Source organism: Coturnix japonica, chromosome 1, assembly GCF_001577835.2.
Source record: "Coturnix japonica isolate 7356 chromosome 1, Coturnix japonica 2.1, whole genome shotgun sequence".
Taxonomy (NCBI): Eukaryota; Metazoa; Chordata; class Aves; order Galliformes; family Phasianidae; genus Coturnix; species Coturnix japonica.
Genome location: NC_029516.1, coordinates 3,461,748 through 3,481,826, shown reverse-complemented (window position 1 = coordinate 3,481,826; position 20,079 = coordinate 3,461,748). Strand labels below are relative to the sequence as shown.

At 41.1% G+C, this 20,079-nt stretch overlaps 1 protein-coding gene across 1 annotated transcript in view; it reads left to right on the top strand.

Moving 5' to 3' along the window:
* SFMBT2 (Scm like with four mbt domains 2) overlaps positions 1-19,229 on the top strand; it is a 98,413-nt gene extending 79,184 nt beyond the window's left edge. The window contains exons 16-21 of the mRNA XM_015865816.2: positions 1,200-1,309; positions 8,522-8,697; positions 9,892-10,064; positions 12,326-12,574; positions 12,726-12,854; positions 14,879-19,229. Coding sequence (XP_015721302.1) covers positions 1,200-1,309; positions 8,522-8,697; positions 9,892-10,064; positions 12,326-12,574; positions 12,726-12,854; positions 14,879-15,019 — 978 coding nt within the window. The 3' untranslated portion in view covers positions 15,020-19,229. The remainder of the gene's footprint in view (positions 1-1,199; positions 1,310-8,521; positions 8,698-9,891; positions 10,065-12,325; positions 12,575-12,725; positions 12,855-14,878) is intronic.
* Positions 19,230-20,079: the final 850 nt, after the last annotated feature.

Genomic DNA, 20,079 nt, shown 5'->3' with positions numbered 1-20,079 from the left:
GGATTATAGGCATGGTTTTTAATATCTCCAATTACCCCCTTTTTACAGCAGATTCTACTAGCTTTTCCAAGTACCTCTCCCATATCTCTCAAAGATAACTCAGATTTTGCTGCTAGTAAATAATCTAGCCAGGCCACTCAAACCACTTCCATTTTATCTGGTACTATGGGATATCAAGTGAAACCCTCATTGGAAAATGATCCACCCTACAAGGTGTTCAGAAAGCCATCAAATCATCATGGTTGCTACACTGTTCAGTAAAAAATAAACTAGTTGCTCTTTGCAATGTGACGTAGTTAGATTTTCATTTCTAATGCAGCATGTTCTTGGGTATGTTGGGGAAACTTAATGCTCATCGTACTGAAATCATTTGAAGACGTCTGCAGGCCCTCAAGGAATTAACAGCAGACATTAGGTGAAGAGCTAAATTACACCAAAACCAATCCAGACTCACTGTGGGATCATTCATTGACATACAATGCGGGGTGTTCAAACACATGGTCTGGTGCTATTAAGAGATTTGTTTTTCTTGTATTTATGTCCTTAGGCCAAGTGTAGGCCATTAAAGCTTAGATTCTCCGTAGGAATTATTTTTATTCTCAAAAACTTTGGATTAAATGGATTAGCACATGCGTTTTATTGTGCAGAGTGGACACACACTGGCTTTTAGGCACACCACCTGCCAACTCTTTTTGTGTAGACTTTATTAATATTCTTTTAATACTGTCAGGGCATGCAGCACTCACATTCTTAAGCATATTGTCAACCTTAAGTGCTTGAATTTCCCCTTTGGTGTTCATTATATAACGACACGTGACATTATCCTTGACTGAGCCATTGGATGTATTTCCATTTTTTATTACACTGAGCCACTGTGGGTGCAGGGAATGGAATATTTTTAGTGTGAGAAAGTCTGTCCCAGGGCACAGCACCTGGGTTCATTTAATGGGGCATCTCTGGGGTTATCCAGCAGCATTTAAAGCCATTGTGGTGTCATACTGAGGCATTATCCACAATATGCTTGGCACATTGATTGAACCTGGAACCTCTTCGTGTTCCATCTAGCACTTGCCTTGTGCATCCTTGAACCTAATAGGTATCTGTAAGCTTTTTCTGCTTTATACAGCAGCAGGGATCATGTTTGCTGTTGTTGAGGAGTACTTTTAAATCCATCAGTGTTGTTGGTTTTATCTCACTAGGTTCTGAGCATGGTGATCAATGCAGCTTACAAGCCAGGGAGTGTTTTACGAGAACTGCAGCTAGTGGAAGATCCTCAGTGGAATTTCCAAGAAGAAACGCTCAAAGCAAAGTAAGTGCCCTTTTATACGGAAGGCTTCAGAAATGGAGCTGGCTGGGAAAAGAAATAGGTGTATTTTAAGGGTTTTTTTAATGATCATTTTGCTTCATTGAGTTGCTTGACTTGTTTCATCATAGCAATTTAAGAAGTGAAATTTTCACCTGAACGGTTCATTTCTATTGTCTTTCTCCAAGCAAGCAACCATCCAAATTTTGCAGAAATATGGCATGTTTATTCTGCCAAATCTTGACTTTTATGATGAGGGGCTCCTATAAGATCAGCTATTACTAATCACACTCAATCTCTAGCTTTTTAAATATAGCAGCATTACTGCTTTTAATATAGAGCATCCCACAAGAATGTAGAAAAACCTGGCAAGAATTGATGGCGCCAAAAAGTGCAAACAAAATAGGAGGGACTTATTTTTAAGCATGAGAGTGTGTGGAACAAAGTATTAGCAGATCTGAGGATCGGATTGTGGCTTAACGTCTTTCGAGAATATATGCTTCAATTCTTGTCAAAACTATTTAAGAAAACTTTCTGTCTAGAAAATAATCTGTTTTCCCTTCGTGCTTTAAAATGTAACCATCTATGTATTCTTTATGTATTGGGCACTGTATTTAGTATGTATCTCAAGGACAATTATCTGTTTAAAAGTGGGAAGAAGTGCATAAGGCCTTTTCAGACACCTGCAAAAAGCAGTTCTTCTCATTTTAAGACAAACTTATCAAATAATTACTTCTGCGTAGCAATCTGTTTCTGACCAAGCTTGATTACCTTGACTTTTTGAGTACTGATGCAGTGAATTTCACACTTTGTACTGAACTTTTTCTCCTTTTCAAATAGAAGCAATTTTATTTTGCTTATTTGCAATGATTGGCGTCAAATATGGAGTTACTGATTGCTGTTTTATTTGTTCCTTGGCCATGCAGACACTGAAGAAATTTCATGTGTTCTCTAACTGAGGGAGAGAATTGAGGACCTTTTATTCTCTCTAATCAGAAACTTTTTCTAAAGGAGAGTTGCAGTTAGAAATGAAAAGCTACTGGAAAACTGCTTTCATTTGCTTCTCTCACTTGTGTGGAAGATCATGCTTTTGTGTTCATCAAACAAAGCTTTGTGGATTGGAATCCAAAAGTCATACTTGTGCCTGCAGATTTTCATTAAAAACAAATGGAAGTCATGGGCAGTGATTTAGCTGATTGCAGGATCCTGTCAAACAACAGACAATGCACTGCAGCAGGTTCTAAGCAGCTGTGGAGTCAAGTTTTAGTGCCCCAGCTTTATGTTCTATCCTGTAAAGACTCAAGTTTATGGGTAGTTTTCCTATAAGGAGCATTCAGAAACCTCCATGTCTTCTGCTTTCCCCCATGGCATTTCCAGACATTTTTTCAGGCAGCAGTCTCAGCTCTCAGCAAGTCAAATGGCATCTTTCAACTTCATCAAACCACAGAATGGGTCTTCACAGACTCAGAGCTAGGACATCAAGTTTTGGTGTCACTTCTAAGCACTGGATGATCTTCTAAATTAACATTGACTTGTACTCTGGTTCCTGAGCTCTAATGGGACTGGAGTAAACCATATGGGTGCATATATCTTGTTTCTGAAGTGGTGCTGGTTGATGAAGCCAGATTGTCTGCTGGTAGCTGGGATATTTTTACTGGTTGCCATAGGATAGACTTACCCTACCTGAATACCCTTGTACTTTTCCTTCCATTTACTTAAGCTGCTTCATCAAGAAGCCTGCTGGGGCTTTAAATGTATCACGTGCAGAAGTGGGAAAGAAAACATGCTCATGAAATCAGGTACCCCGGGATGTGCAAACAGCACATGACATGCTACATCAGGTATGACAGTCAGTTGTGCTCCAGAATCTTAAACAGAGCCCTATAACAAGCAAACACTTGTCTACACAGACTTCCAGCTATGCTGGCTCCCAATGGTGTCTTGCTGCTAATGATGACAGCTCTACAGCCAGCTGCAGCATCTGTGCTGTAATGTGACATGTCATGTCACCTCCTTCCTTCTGATACACACTGACAACTCCTTAGATCTTGATAATGTTGTTGTCTGTTTGCAGCAGTGGCTGCAGTAGGGTAGAGAGATGGTGAGGGAGGAGGATGGTGAGAAGGCAGCATTTTTCTCTCACTGGCCCAAATGCTAAATTATTCAGTACTGGGAAGGCATTATCTCAGTCCTGGTGCAAGGTGCATTTAGTTTACTCTGCTGTCACAATTGACCAGCACAGAATCATTTATGTTAGGCTTGCAAAGAAGATAAACAATTTAGATTGTCCAAAGAGATGGGTCTGCAATGTGTGATGGCATTCAGTTCCCATCAGCACTACTGGCTTTCTGTGAAAATAGTCAGACTTGATTTATTGGTGATGATGAGTTAGAAATGTCAAGCCTAATCCCCTGAATTCCCATAAGGAACAGACAAAGCTGTGGGCATTGAGCCCTTATGGTTTTGATGCTTTAATTTCAGTGCCCTCATCTAGATTTGGCTTCCCAATCATAGAAGGGCTTGAAGGGCCTTTATGGTTTGTAAGAGCCTTCACTTATAAGAGCTGTAAGTGCAGTTGATTGGGCTTACACATTTGTTTATAACTCAGTACATAAAAAATACCAGTGTATGTAAATTATCTGGGGTCTTGTTTGAAGTCCAGTTGATCAGAATAAGAAAGTCGGGTATTCCTGGACTCCTTATTAAATGAAATTCTGAGACCTGCTCAAATCCAATAGCTGTGGTCTAGAAATATTGACCCCAGATCACAGACACAGTGACTTATTTATGAGGCTGTATTTCCAATAAAGTTTTCTCACCATGAACACTATACAAAACCGCCTTTCACTTGTGCTGAGGTATTTGATGTTTTCTTTGCCTTGCTTTTGCCTTAACAGCTGTTAGGGGTTGTGCTCAAGCCTCCCAGGTCTCTATCACTCTTTGAGGGAGTGAATCATTTATTAACCATGATAGACAGAAATAACCTAGAGATGATGTAAGCAAACTGAATGTAACAAACTGCATGCAGCTGGATGGGATGCATCCAGTTCCACTTGAGGGAACTGGCTGATGTCATAGCAAGGGCACTCTGTCACATTTGAGATTTCATGTGATTGGGTAATTTTCCTAATTTCTGGAAAAAAAAGTAAACTTTAGATCCTTCCTCAGAAAGAGCAAGAAGGAGAATCCAAGTAACTACCAGCTGGTCAGCATAACCTCGGTCTTTGAAAAGGTTATTAAGCAACATGCAGGACCAGAAAGTGACTGGGAAGAGCCAGCGTGGAGTTAAAGGACAACTTGCACCTCGTGTGATGAAATGACTACTTTGGTGGTTGTGAGAAATGCAATGGAAATTATTTATGTTGATTTTAGAAAGTCTTTTGACAGTCTCCCGTAGTATCCTTATAGCCAAGCTGTGGAGATGTGAATTGGATGTGTGCCTGGTGGGTGGAAAACTGGCTGGACAACTGAGCCCAAAGGCTTGTGGTCAGTGATGTGAAGTGCAGGTGGCAGGCAGTTATTAATGGTCGTCCTCAAATGTTAGTACAAAGCTACAACTCACACGATGTGATTTGTCTTCTGCATCAGCTCTGCCACATACGTCTTGAGGCGTTGCAAGGGTGAATTAGTGTAACCGTTTGGCCTTTTGTGCCAAATACTGGAGATAGAGGATGCTACCAGCAATGGAATGACTTAAGCCTTTTCATAATGAGGAAACTCACCAAGACATGTATTTTCAACAAGAATAACTTCAATGCCCTCTCCAAATTGTATTTGCAATATAACAACATATCACTGAGTGATCAGGTCGCTTTGGAAGAAGAAAACCACCACATTTCTGTTGATTTTACCCAGATTAGGAGTTTATGTAAAATCCCCATGTTTAGAATAAGCTGAGTAGCTTCGGGGTGCCAGTTTTGATGAAAACTTTATCAGTTGCAGTGATCCCTACAGGCAGGTCTCGTTTAGACATCATGAAATGGATGCTAGACAATTTCTGCTGCCGTCATGGTCAGCTGCTTCAAGTAGATGAGATGGAGAGAGACTTTGGTTGTCTGCTGTAAGCAGCCAGTGTTCTTCAGGGATTTCTCATTTTTGGTGGACTTTGGCTTTTTAAAGCAAATTGGAAAGTTCTTGCAGAAGAAAAGATAGGAGTTTTTGATCCCCTGAAAGAAATGGAAGTTTTTAGCCACTGAGTTATTCAAAATAGTCTCAAGGATTGTCAGAACTGTGAGCTGTATCCTTGCGATGAAGCCTTTGAAAATGAGGGTAGTCTCAACGCTCTCACTGTTTGATGTGCCTTCAGCATAAGGCTTTTCACATCATCACACAATGGACCCCAGCTGGGGCTCTTAGAAGATATTTTATTCTCATGAATCTCATATTCCAAAAGAAGAATAAGTAAGACACAGCTAGCAAATTGCTAGTAGCTCAGTATTGTCGCTCGTGGATAAACAAAGATCCTGAGAATATTTTTTCCTCAGAAATAACTTCACACAAAATACTTTCTGCAAGTTTTGGGATCTGAGGGCGAGGAGGTGGGACAGGAAAGGGAGATTTATTTACCTGTAGCTGGAAAATCTTTTATAAAGAACAGTGACTTCCAAGAAAACTAATAATGTTATGCTTGACAAAGCTGTTTTCCATGTCTCCAGTGCAGCCTTGCTATGCATGCTAATTACTTAGTGCTTGAAAGTGTTAATGAAGATGGAAGTCCTTGTATGAGAGCATCAGTAGGAATATCAGCAGTAGGTAATTTTTTGAAGGATACTAAAGGAAAAGAGTTTTCTGATATCCAGAGGCACTCTTTCCACACGGCTGTCCTCAACCACATTTCATGGTGTTTCTGTTAGAAATCTTTAGCATAAGGAATATGAAAAATATTAGTAGAACCTGGTTTATGATTGAAAGAGGTGATGCCAAGGCCAAAGTCTTGTTAAAAAAAGTTACTATTGCCAGCACTAACACGTTGGATTATTGAGACTGATGGGTGCAGTTATGTTGATCTGCAGTTTGCCGTCCGTTCTGTTAATTGCTGCGTGCATTGCATTCAGCCCAGACTGTGAAATCAGACAGCTGTTCATTTGCCTAGTTTCATCTTTTCCTTTCAACAGGCTCTCTAGCACAATGAGTCCTTTCTGGGTAGCCAAACACAATAGGAAGTACATGGTTAGAAGAAGTCAGCCATCCTTGAATAATACCCATCAGGCAGCTCTCTTAGCTTGCAAGAAAAGAAGATCAAGAAGCAATTTGATTACAGTGCTTTTGCAGGGAAACAAAACCAGATGCAGTCTTCTCATCCTAGTGGTGAAAGTCAGAACAAGGACAAATTAAAAGTTAAATCCACGTGCTTCCATGTACAAAATGAAACACAGGCTTATAGGTACAGGTACTCATGCTTCCAGCATGGAAAGGAAGCTGGTGCTTTGCTGAAAGTGGTGCTTTAGTTCACCCAAAGTTGTTGAGGGTTCAGGCAAATGTAACTGAAGCCTGTCACAGGACTCAGATTTAGTGACCAAACAGTCTAGGCTGTCATTAAACTTAACGGCTCCTGGAGAAGTAATAAGGGCAGGAATCTTTTCACAATCATGTTGAAGAGAAATAGAAAACATAATTATAAGTATATATATTTAAATGCCTGTGGGGTTGGGCTGTTTTCAGACCCAAGCTTGATTTGACGTGGTTTAGTTAGCATGGAGGTGGTGGGCTGATGGTTGGACTAGATGATTTCAGTAGTCTTTTCCCACTGTGATGATTCAGTGATGAAGTTCCCTTTGTATTGCTTTGTGGCACTGAACCTTCTTCCCATATCCAGGTGCTTCCAGAAGGGGTTGTTGGGAGGTAGAGCTGGAAGAGTTGGTTTCTTACTTGCTTTGCACAGCTCAGTGAAACCTTCAGAGAGAGAGAGTTGGGTCTGGGTATATGCTGTTGGTTCTCCAGCCACATCTCCTTTGTTTCTCCTTCTGCTCCTCTTTCATATTAGACTATTGGGAGCTGCTTCCCTGCTAGTGAACTGTAGATCTTAGTACATTCACATATCCTTTGTCTTGTTTTTCTTAATGACTTCCAAACCAGTAATCTCTGTCTTTCTCTCTCTCTCCCTCTTTCTGTTTTGTGTGTTACTTTTTTCTCTTCTAAAGCACATTTATAATGCCTGAGCACCAGGCGTTTGCATGATTGTCTCTTGTGTTGCTCTCCTCAGGATGCGTAAGAGATGTTTTAAAAACCTTATCTCACAGTTTACAATAGCTCGGTGCTGCTGTTCAATAAATTATGGGGATAATTGGTTTTTCGGAGTTCACATCTACAGTGTATTACAGCAGGGATGTAACTGTGTCTTTCTTAGCCATTTATCGCTCAGAAACACTTTATATAAAACACGGGAATAAATGTTTTAGTAGCACATGGATAACAAATTTCAGGCAAATGTTTCATTGCAGATTTCTGCTCTGAGCATTCCCTGTAGGAGCCACTGGTTTTAGGGCCTGTTCTCATAGCCTTGTTAAACCACTCAGTAGACTCCACAGGTTGTGTGCTACCCAGATCTCATAGCAGTGAAATCATCTGGTCTCCATATGGCAGGCAATCCAGTTTCACCCCGATACTTCTACATTGTGTATGTATTCAGTGACTGAAGTTGGCACAACTGAAATGTGAGCATGTTGTGGAAATGGAACATGAGGCGAGAAATGCTTTGAGAAAGATAGCAATGGAGAAGACCAAAGGTAGAGTGGAGACTAACAGGCTAAAGACAAGGTGATGACCAGGAAGTTCTGCAAGGCATATAAGCTTCTCTCAGGTCCATATGTGAGAAGAGACTACACCTGTCTCTTTAGTACGTTGCATCAGCTAAAAGTGTGACATCCTGTATAATATCCACATCGAGTTGATATGAACTTTTTGTCTTTTGCCATATCTCCAGTTTGCACATGTATTTCTCTCCAAACCATGCCTTTGCTTCAGCTTCTAGGATCATTCTACCCTTCTTTTCTGTTTTTGAGTCTTCCATGACCATACTCCCCTACTTTTCATTTTTCAAGTCAATCTGAAGTAGAGTCATGCAGGCAAGTAGATCTGTTGTGCCTGCCTGCCCAAGAGATACACTCTCCCAAAAGCTGTTAAGGATGGTATCTCCCTAAAAGAGGGCAGAGTCTGCTGTGTGGCATCAAAGGACAGCACATGATTGGTAACATTGGATCTCCTTGTACTCATTTCTAGGTACAGAGGGAAGACATACAGGGCGACTGTTAAGATTGTGCGAACGTCGGATCAGGTAGCAGATTTCTGCAGAAGAGTCTGTGCGAAGTTGGAGTGCTGTCCCAATTTGTTCAGTCCTGTGCTGGTGGCAGAAGTCTGCCCAGAGAACTGCTCCATTCATACTAAAACCAAGTACAGTGAGTATTGACTGCAGGGCTTGTTGCTAGCCAGGGTTTAGGGCAGTGGGATGCTGTGTGTGAGTTAGTTATGAAGAGTTGTGTAATACATTACTATGGGGTGGGACTCACTTCTTGTAGGTGGAGTAGAGTAGTTAACTTGCAGTTATTTGGTTCTGACCAAACCATTGTGGGCTTCTTTGGTATTCTGTACATATAAATAGGCATCCCAGAAAACAGTCCATTTAACTCCATCCTAATACATCTATTTGAAACTCACTGCTCTTTGGAAGCGTTGACTTTTCTTTGTATGTAAAGTTAATATAAGGAACGTAAAAGGAACCTGCAGTAGCCAGCTGAGATTTAAACTGCTACATCTGATACACTTTCTTTAGGTTAGATGAATCCTGTCACACTCATTGAAGAGTTTCCAGCCTATGTGCCAGCACAGTAACATGGTTCTGATATAGCATCAGCTCTCTGTGTTCAGGGTTTGCAAAATTGTTCCTACCTATTCAGGAAGGCTGAAGTTAAGCACGTGTTGGGTGCTTTTTAATGTGTTACTTTTATTACTGGTCAGCATTACTATATATATAATTGGATTTTATGTCAGGAAAATGGAAGTGGGCACTGTCTTTCTATCACATAAGTTGCAAAAAAATCTAGTATTGTCAGCACCATAGGATGCTGTAGAGTATGTCAAAAAGAACATGAACGAAGCCACTAATGAAAGGCCAGGGGACATTTATATTCTTATAGCTTCAACTTGGGCCAAAATACTCAAAATTAGAAAACAAAAGCAAAACATATTCCTTTGTGAATCACAGAAACATGCATAATTCAGGTTACCTGGCCCTTTTCAGCCTCCACTGAAACCATTAGCAACTGAAAGTGTGTCTTAAATCATGCAGAGGGCATTGGATCAAATCTGAAGCATGCTGTCCTCTCATTTCAACTTGGTCTAAGTACAGAGTGTGGGGTTAAATTCTGAACTCGTCACTCATCACCAATAAAAGTGTATACATAAAAGTTGTAACACTTTGTGCTAGTCCACAATGGTATCTTTTATTTATACTGGACATTTTATTTCCAAATCAAGTTCCTTGTAAAAGTGCACCTAGAGTGTAACACTGAATCAGTAGCAAAAAGCAAGCTGAAGTTCCCTTCTCTTGGTGGTTAAAGTTCTTAATGAGTGTTTTGTTTTCCTACATCCAGCTTATTATTATGGAAAGAGGAAAAAAATCATTAAGCCACCAATTGGGGAAAATAACAACATGAAAAGCGGACATGTCAAGCCAGCCAGACGCAGAAAAAGGCGGAAATCCATCTTTGTGCAGAAGAAAAGAAGGTCGTCAGCTGTTGATTTGAATGCTGCAGGCTCCGCAGAGGTATGTATTACACTGGGAAAAATCAGCAAATGCCCTCAGTGCTTTTCCCCTCTGTCTTCATCTCCTTTTCGAGGGACTTCTCAGCAAAGCCCACCACTTCTGTCTCTCATTTTGAAACCCTCCTTACCGCCTTCTGCTCCTAATTTTTAATTGGTTATATTGGGACCCTTCAGGGACTTTCACCCTTGACCATTCTAGAATTAGAAGATACTGTTTTTCTTTCCACCTTTGTAAGGTTTGTTGGCTGCTGTACTGTCTCATACTGTATCTTTGTTTTCTTTTGCTTCCTTACAGCCCTGTGGGCAGACAGATGAGCCTGTTTGGTGCTTTGTGCAGCATCTAAGATCTCAAAATATTCTAGTAAATAATAATAATAACTCTTGGGCATTATGGTTTCAAGGGCTTTCAATTTTTCATTAACCCTCTGTAGTATTTTTGGTTCACCACTGCTAACAGCAGAAATGTCAGCAGCCTTAGAAATCAAGCAAATGGTTTGTGTCCCAAATAGGTGGTATTTTAGGCCTCAGTCTTTTCAGGATGTGGTGTGATACAGGATCCTGAATTTTGCAGTGATTTCTGTCCAAATAAAAGCTGTAGCCATTGTGGTTAAATACCTTCTGTGTTAACCCTTCTCCAGGTGATTTTCTTGTGATAGTAATGATGAAACACATAATTCCTTTCCTCAGCTGAGCAGCATTTATTGTTGCTTCATGCAGTGAGAAAGCAAACAGATTTGATTAAATTCCCTCTAATTCATCTGGAGGGGAGCAGCTTCTTAAGCCACTGTCACTTGATGGCTTTCATCTTCATTACTCAGTCCTTGTTTAGGTGTGGTTCAGGCTTATTTCCTTAAATTACACCTCCTGAAAGGAATTTAAACTGAAAAAAATATGCATTTTGAGCTGAAATCAACCATTAACCTAGTTTGTCAGTGTTTCAGCCAATATAACTGATTTGAGTGAAAGTGGCTCTTTCAGCTAAGACCTTGGATCCATGCTTAAGCCTCAGTCAAAGCCATTTTGGCTACTTATGTATGAAGTTCAAAATACACAGTTCCCATCAGTTGATTTATATTTGCAGTTTCTGTGTTAAAGAAATCCCAAGAATTCAGTGTGGTTTCCTTTACCTGAAAATTAACACTGCTTTGTCAACACTGAAGTGTTGGGCTGAAAGTAGGAAATCTAAGTGAAGTCCTTTGTGCTGAATTTAACAGAAATACCAGCTGAGCAGTACATCCTATGCATTGGAACCTCTAGATATTTAAAAGGACACCAGTGTTTCCTTTTATTTAGTACCAGTGACACCTGTGGCCATTTGAAGCAAGGTGAAATGTTGAAGTAAGGTAAAATTTTCAACTCCCCTGTTTATTGCAGGGGAGTTGGAGTAGAAGTACATTAAGGGTCCCTTCCAACTCAAATGATTCAGAGATTCCATGATTCTTTGAAAGCCTATTTAAGATTTTGCTTCGTTTCAAGCAACCCGTGTTTTGCTTTATCCTTTCAGTACTTTCCATTTCCCCTTCTCATGCGCATCTGCCATGCTGTAAGGTTTGAGGTGCCAACACAGTAGAGGAATGTTTTGTACAAAATGAGTTATTATCATTGACCATTTGTTAGAAACAGAAATAAAAAAGGATGTGTTCACCAGCTATTTTTCAATTCTGCATTTTGTTACGAATCTAAATTGGGGGTTAATCGACTTGGCATTGTAATGAAAATGAGGTGTTTGGTTAAAATAAATGTTACTGTGGGCTACCATGGAACACAGGTCCTATGGGAATGGCTGAGGGAACCGGGATTGTTCAGTCTGGAGGAGTCTCATGGGAGACCTTATTGCTCTCTACAGCTGCCCAAGGGGAGGTTGTAGGAAGAAAGAGGTTGTAGCAAGGAGGAGGTTGGCTTCTTCTCACAGGATCTGATAGGATGAGGGGAAATTGCCTTAAATTGCAATAGGGGAGGTTTGGTTGGATATTTGGACGACTTTGTACTCAGAAAGGGTTGTGATGCATTGGAACGGGTTGCCTGGGGAGGTCGTGGAGTCACCATCCCTGTAAGTGTTCAAGAAAAGAATAGTTGTGGCACTGTTTTAGTGTCATGATTGTGATGGATTGATGGCTGGATGAGATGACCTTAGAGTTCTTTCCAGTCTTAATGATTCTGTGATTCTATGCCATGGGCCTGCAGTTTGGCCTGGTGTCTCCCGTTCTTCTGCTGTATCAATCTCTGAGCCCAGGTGCTCTTTTCCTGCTGGTCTTTGTACAGGAAAGTGAAGAAGACGAGCCAGATGCAGTTGAGGATGAGACGGGAAGTGAGGAGACGAGCTCAGAACTTCGTGATGATCAGACAGATACCTCCTCTGCTGAGGTTCCCTCTGCTAGACCCCGAAGAGCAGTTACCCTACGCAGCAGCACTGAGTCGGACAGACCTCCTCCTATGGAGAGGGCCCGGCGGAGCCGTCGGCCACAACCCATCTCCTGCAGTGAGGTGGAGAAGTCACCACAAGTCAAGGATGTGAGTATGACCCCAGGATACCCATGTTTTCCCTACGCTGCCCTTCAGTGCCTAGCCTTCCTCATCTGGGGAGGGCATCCCTACTGTGCAGCTGCATGGTTTTCCACACCAGGTGGCTTTCCTTAAGATAACTTCTTTTTATTTTCTGTAGGAAGTTAAGCACGAAGAAGAAGAGAAGCTCATCCTGGACAGTAATCCATTGGAGTGGACTGTGACTGATGTTGTGAGGTTTATTAAACTGACTGACTGTGCACCCCTTGCCAAAATATTTCAGGAGCAGGTAGAGATCTTCATGTAACTCTTCTTTTTTTTTGTGTGTCCGTGGTGCTTATTCACATTAAAAAGAAAGAAATAATAAATAAAAGAAGCACATGTTGCTAGCCTTGGACTTAGGGCTTCCATTAAGAGCTTGTAAGCAAATTTCAGATCTTGAGGTCAGGCAATGGCAAACAGCTGGACAAGGCATGAGTACCCTCAGAAATTCAAGTCAGAGCCTTGTCAAGTACTCAGAGAGAGCGGAATCCCACTCTTCACCACCTAGTCAGCATCCTTGTCAAAAGCACAAGGTTTATGCCTTTCATGGCGGTGGATCTATGGCAAGACCCACATCACAATTCCAGTGATGCATAAACTCCCTGGTGCACCAACAGATAGTCCTTATTTGTTACCTAGCTAGCCGTCTCTCCTAGCTGCTTAGATTCCACCTTGTTTTAAAATATTGGGCTGTGTATTAGAAAGTTGCCAACTGAACCCCAAATCTGGGGGGTTTGGTGTCAATACCTGGATGTTCCAAGTGTGTAGACACTTCCCATCTACATCCCTTGAGAGATCTGGCAGGCAGGCCCTCTGGTGACCAAATTTTAGGAGGTGCCAGACATCTCCAATTAAATAGATAAGTTTGCAGGAATAGAAGCCAATGTCCTTTATCTAAAGTTAGTGAACATATAAAATTTATATAGAATCAGACATTATTTGGCTAATAAGTAACAGCCTCTGCTAAAAGTAAAGGGCAGCACTAGGAAATCATAGTTATAAAGAAGCAAGTGTGGTTAATTAGTCCATAGCCCTTAGTTGTATGGCAAACTGTATATTTTATTATATCTGATTCTTCATCATGAATAGCTCTGTTCCAGATTACAATAGGTTTGATGGGAAGAAATTGAAGTGTGTGTAGAACAAGGCTGGAACACTCTCGTAACAAGATCCTGTAGTTGCTGCAGTGCAGCGTGCTACAGCCATTTGTTAATCAGCCTGGAATAACTCCAAGGTTTGAAAGCCAACCCTGTCCCTCCTGTGCCATAGAGTTTTATGGTAACCGTAATCAAACACAGATGACTGCAGATTTTCCTTGCTATTTGCTGTACTATTAAATAACACCATCAGGCTTTGGTGTAGGGAGAACCTGAGCAATGGTCAGTCCTGATCAAAGCAGTGTATAAGGTGTCCAAATCCTCCCTGTGTTTAGCACTACCTAATCAGGGTTTTCCTGGGGAGTTTATGCTGCCTGTGAGTTACTGTACTTTTTCTGCATTTCCAAACTGATCTTCCCTAAGGGTTAAAAAGCAGTTTTGTAGCCCAGTCATCTGCTTCTTAGTCCATTAAGGAATAAAGAGAACTTGAGCACTTAATTAAAGAAGGATCATAAAGCTAACAGAAGTCCCTAATAAAATGTCTTCAGTCTGGAGTGCTAGTTCAGAGAGTTTGGTGCATGAGTATGCCTGAAGGAGGGATGTGACCTCCAGAGGACACTTCATTACTCTAAGATTCTGTGATGTTAGAGTTGGAAAAAGCTCCTGGAGATCCAGGTCCATTTTCCTTGGTTGTTCAGCAGTTCATGTTGAACAGGGCAGATCCTGGGTGGCTTGGGGGACTTGGCAAGGAATAAGGCAAGCATAAACCTGTGCTGAACAAAAGAGAGGAAGAAAGGGTCTTGTTTGGTGCTGTGATGCTGACTTACTTAGGTTTTTCTGTTCAGCTCTGCAGCTTTGTCCTTGCTTCATTTCCTCAGCCACAGAATGAAGTTTGTCTGACCTCTGTAGTCCTCTGCAGAGTTTCTTTAGAAGGTGATCTGCTAGACTTTCCTTATATGATGGATGAGAGCCTGTGAGGTCACAGTAGGTAACTTCCAAAGAAGCGTCAGGTATTCCAGAAAAAGGAGTTGAGCTGCATTGAGGTGTAAGAATAAGGCAGGGAACAAAATTGGCTTCAGTTTTGAGAGCAAACTTCCTTTCTTGTTTCTCAAAACCTCTCTGCTCTCGAGAGTCCACAAACAAAACCCCTTATCACTGTGTTTTTCTTCCCCAGGACATTGATGGCCAAGCCCTTCTGTTACTGACACTGCCCACGGTGCAAGAATGCATGGAGCTGAAGCTCGGTCCAGCCATCAAACTGTGCCATCAGATTGAGCGAGTAAAAGTTGCGTTCTATGCACAATATGCCAACTGACTGCACTTCTCTGTTTCTTTCTGTTTACCTTCTTGTTCCCTCTATTTTTAACATTGCAACTTGTTCGAGTTTTTTTCTCTCCCTCTTTTTCTTTTGCAAAAAAAAAAAAAAAAAATCATGGAATTGGAAGCACTGGGAATTAATCTGAAGGGGGAAAAATAACAGGACAGAAAACCTAGCAACAAATTGAACTAACTGTTCAGCAGTTGTAAAGCACAGTGAACGATTGCTGGTATCTCTCCTCATGAGCCTCGCCAACATGTTTTGCTGCAGTGCAAGGCCAGCATGGATCAGATGGATTGTTGTCCTTTAAAGCAAAGCTACCTATGGCAGACATGTTTCCACCGTGAACAGTTGGACATTTGCAGTAATGATTATTTGTCTTCATCAATTTCTGGACATGAACAGTCCTTTTAGCCAACTCTGACACACTTCTTTCATATTGAAATGGAAGTGAGAATTTGTACCGTTACTTGGGCTTTACTGCAAGTTTGATCTTAGTGATCTTTGGGCTTTTTTTCACCTCCTCTCCAGTCCTACAGAAGGAAGAAGTGTTATACCAGTCATATGCTATCTGTTGTTACTGAGTGAGTTATAAAGCAGGACTCAACCCTCCATCTCCTGAATGGTATCACACAAAGCTGCAGTGAATTGACAGGGCTGCACCAAGACCTTAAGCATAGTAATGCTTTCTGAGCCATGGTGGATGTGTACAGTGAGCTGAATGTTTCACTGATGGGATCTGTGCAGTACTGCATCCATGTGAAGGACCATACGCGAAATCCTCCAAAGTCAAGCCCATCCAGTTATATTCAGGTTACCAAACATAGGCAGGACTTTGCAACCCAAGACTGTTCAGCACACACTGGTTTAACTTGCACCTTCATCAGTCTGGTTACTGGGTGGGAATAAAAATCATCAATGTTTTCAGGCTGCATTCACCATGGTGCTTTAGTCCAACTGACTCGTCCAACCCAGTGCATCTTCTGTCACCAATCTATATAAAGCCCCCACGTTGTCCTGGCAGCCTGACCAGTGAAACTGGGGGCTTGCTTCGTGCCAAGTAGGGTGAGCATCAGAGGGAGTGAAGAAGTGAGACAGACATCCTGGATTTGCCTCAATTGTGCATATAGGATGAGTATTTCCCATTTACTTTACAGGGATACGTGGCCCTGTGAGTGCCACATGTTGACTTCAACAGTGGCTTGTGTCATCACATTGCTGTAAATTCTCCTGAAAGCAAGAACCAAATTGGTTCTGCAGACCAAGTCTGAATTTTGCTCTGAATTAAGGTGCAGGTGAATGATTCCCTCAAAAAGTGAATGAGATTGTTTGTGCTGCAGCTCCTGAGACTTAAAATTTTCTTATTTTGAAGATCTTGCTCAAGTTTTAATCAAATGAAGGTAACACGTAATCATCGCTGTGCCAAAATGTTTCCTTTTGTTTCTAAGAAATGTAGGAATAGGGTTCCTCATAAACTTGGCTTCAGACTGGATTTTCTTCTCATAGGAGTAGTGAACTCTGCCCATGCAGCTAGTTTGATGGCTACTTTGGATTCCCCTAAAAGCATCGTGCTACTTTTTATCTCTGAAGACAAAAGGATTCTGCCCAGCAAGAAGAGAGTAGAATCATAGGATTATTAAGGTTGGAAAAGATCTCCAAGGTCATCTAATCCGACCATCCAGCTACCACCAATATTGCCCACTAAACTACATCCCTAAGTACTGCATCTATACATTTCTTAAACACCTGCAAGGATGGTGACTCCAACACCTGCCTGGACAACCTGTCCCAGAGCCCAACCAGTCATTTGAAGAAATGAAGAAGTGTTTTTTAGAAGCTCAGTACCGTCAAGGTATTTCAAATGATTTTTGTTTTTCTGGTACACAGTGTCTGGGGGAATAATGCAGCTCATGCTGTTCCTCCTATTTCAGAATTCAAGTGCCAAAAGGAAAGAACGTGCTGCAGCCAAACACCATTAAAACCAGCTTTATTACTTGTGGGTAATTATAGTCTCAAGGGCTCCATTTTGGTGCTAGAATATGCCATGGTGTATTTTCCATTGCTTGGAATTATGAAGCTGATTCCTCTCTTCAGGAAATACTTTCTGTAATCAAAAACATCTTAAACATTAGGGTTGTGTGGTTGTTTGTTTTTTTTTTCTTTAATTCAGATATACTCAATAATTGAATTCCCCACCCCTCGGTCATGTGAGTTTCTAAGAACTTTTGTACAGTATATTTGTATATTTAAAAACTCTTTACAGATTTCAGTGCATGCCTGTTTTTTTTCTTGGTAATATTTTGTCATATCAGCTGACCTATGACTAAGGGAATCTGTTACTCAGGATTTGATCCAGAAATGACTGAAGTTAGTGGAAGTGTCCTCACACGTGTGGGCTTTGGGACAGGGTCTTCATCAAATTATTTCACTTAGAAGTCAAAAAGCATGCAGTTAATTAATAGAAAATTTAAAATACATCCTCCTCCAGCAGACAGATATCCTGCTGAAATCTGCCTGGCTTAATGAGAAGAGGACTCCTGTCCTTCGGTACTCATGAACTCCAAAAGAAAGGAGCAGAAGCGTTTAATGTTCTCCTTTATTACTTGGTACGATACTCCAGCAACAAGTGCAAATGATCTTAATGTCTGCGTTTACAATATGAGCCAGTCGTCAAAGAATGAGAGTTTTACAGCCCAGTAGTCCTTTAAATGTCATCCGCCCTGGAGGAGAAGAATGATTTTACAATGATTTGGTGCCATGCACTGGAATTCTCTTGCAGAAGACAGATGAACTGCATAAAAACATATTGGTTCATCGTTTTAAGTACACACGCCCTTTTAATTGCTTTAGTCTTTCATAGGGAAAAGGTTTTCATGTTGTTGGTTTAAAACTCCTGCTTCTGTAATGGCTCATGGCACAGCATACTAGCAGAATATACATTGTGAAGGGACATGTTTCCAGCTATGCTGTTGCATGGCCATGTTGCCCATGTAAGCTAGAGCAGCAAGACAGTTGCATCCTACCCACAGATATTCCTGACCTTGGTATTTACCCAAGGTAGATATAGAAGTGGGCAGGGAGGGTTTTCAGTGAACGAGAGAGGGCTCTGGATTTGAAGGTCTTGTCATGTGAAGGGAGAGCCGCTGTGGTCTATCAGCATAAATTCCTCAAGACATTTCTGTCTTGCTCATAGTAAATAAAGATGCTCTGAGCCCTTGCAGGGGCCAAGTGAGAGGGAGGAAAGAAGCAGGCAGTATATTCACAGCTAGAAAGCTGGAGGTTTTCTTTCTTATTTTGCTGATGGAGATGTGGAGATTTGGCCCTGATGGGTGGGTAGGAAAGTAGGGAAGATCAGTCTTTCTTCCTTGTACTCAGCTCCTGTATATCTCCTAGTTTCTGGAAGCAACTTTCAGACTTCCAAGGGAAATGTCATGGACCGAAGCTTGAGCTCTGTCCCATAGGAATAGGTGATACTGCCTTAAGCTCAGGTTGTGGATCTACAAAATGCTGTTGTGAGTTATGATGTGAAAAGACAAAAATCAGCATTTGCAAGTCACCAATCTGCTTGTTGCGGCTCTAGTCTCACTGAAGTTTATGACCATTAAATCTGCTTATAAATGTATACAGGGATATAACGTACAGGCAGGCATTCACTGTGATATGGTCCAAAAGTGGTGAAAGATCTCAACTGTGGGTTTTGAAAGGAGTTGGGTCTTCCCTTCTTCCAGGGTGAGGCAAGGCAAACACTCAGGCCCACCTGACACTTATGGAACAGCAGAAAAGAGCTCAGTAACCAGCAGTTGTGGTCCATTCGTAGTGATGCACATTGGAAAGCTTTGAACTGTTTTGCATTCCACTTTGTATGGAAGATTTGATTCAAACGGTGTATATATAATCCCTTTGGTGTGTTACAAATATACACGTGTGTTTATATATATGTATATATATGTGTGCGTGTGTATATATGTATGTGTATATATATACATATAAACCAATCAATGCTGGTGTTTTTACTTTTTAAAGTTCATGGGGCAAAGGGCATGTTGTTAGTTTGCTGTAAGATTCTATTCTGTATATATGTTTTCATGTAAATAAGTGAAAATCTATATTCAGAGTTATATTTTAATTTTTATTCAAAATGAAATAAATCCCCTTTTTACTTGAGCAATTGTAAGCTACGTTGTTAATAAAGTAACAATAAATCACATTTCTCTCAAGGTTGGTATTTGATTTCACTGGACAGTGAGGGTTGTGTTTTGATGTATTTGATGTATTTGTTCTACCTGAGAAGGTAAAGTGAGAAAACCATCTCTTGCGTTTGCTGTCAGTAGCTTTGTTTTGAGTGACCCCATGCACTTTCTAGGAAGGGATGGTCAGGACTCATCCTTTGCAGGGTTTGACACTTAAAGACACATCTGGGAATTCCCTTTGTAGTTTCTAGAGAGAAGCACCATCAGCACGAGTTCTGCTGGCCAAATTTAGTTGCTCAAAGGAGGTGCCTTTTGTTATCACCTTTGGATGGACTCTTCATTTAGGTTAACTCGAACGCTTCCATGGAGGGTGACTCGACCACTTCCATAGGCAGCCCTTGCCAATGTCTCACCACTTTCTGAGAAGAAAATTTTCCCAATATCCATGAAGTGGGCATGCTTTGCAATATAAAACATTGCATTTCTTACATGTTTGCATCTTGCACTGCTGTATGCCTAGAAGGGAGTAAGCATAGGATGTACAAAATTAACTAACAAGGATTCAGATGACCCTCATTTTGAGGCGGATCAGTTAATCCCATTCATGGATACAGCAGGAGAGAAACAAAATGTCTCTGTGCATCGGCCACTGTTTCTCTTAGCTCATCAAAACTGACCATTCTTTTTCAGGCAAAAAAAAAGTAACAAATGTGGATAAGGTTTGGGGTGATTTAGAAAGCAGTGAAACCACAGGAATTTTTTTACCATGTCACCAAATCTTGAAATGAAAATCCTCCCATGCAACTCATTATGATGCTGCACTCGCAGTCAGTTCTTAGAGGAGTACAGCACCACAGAGAGAGAAGT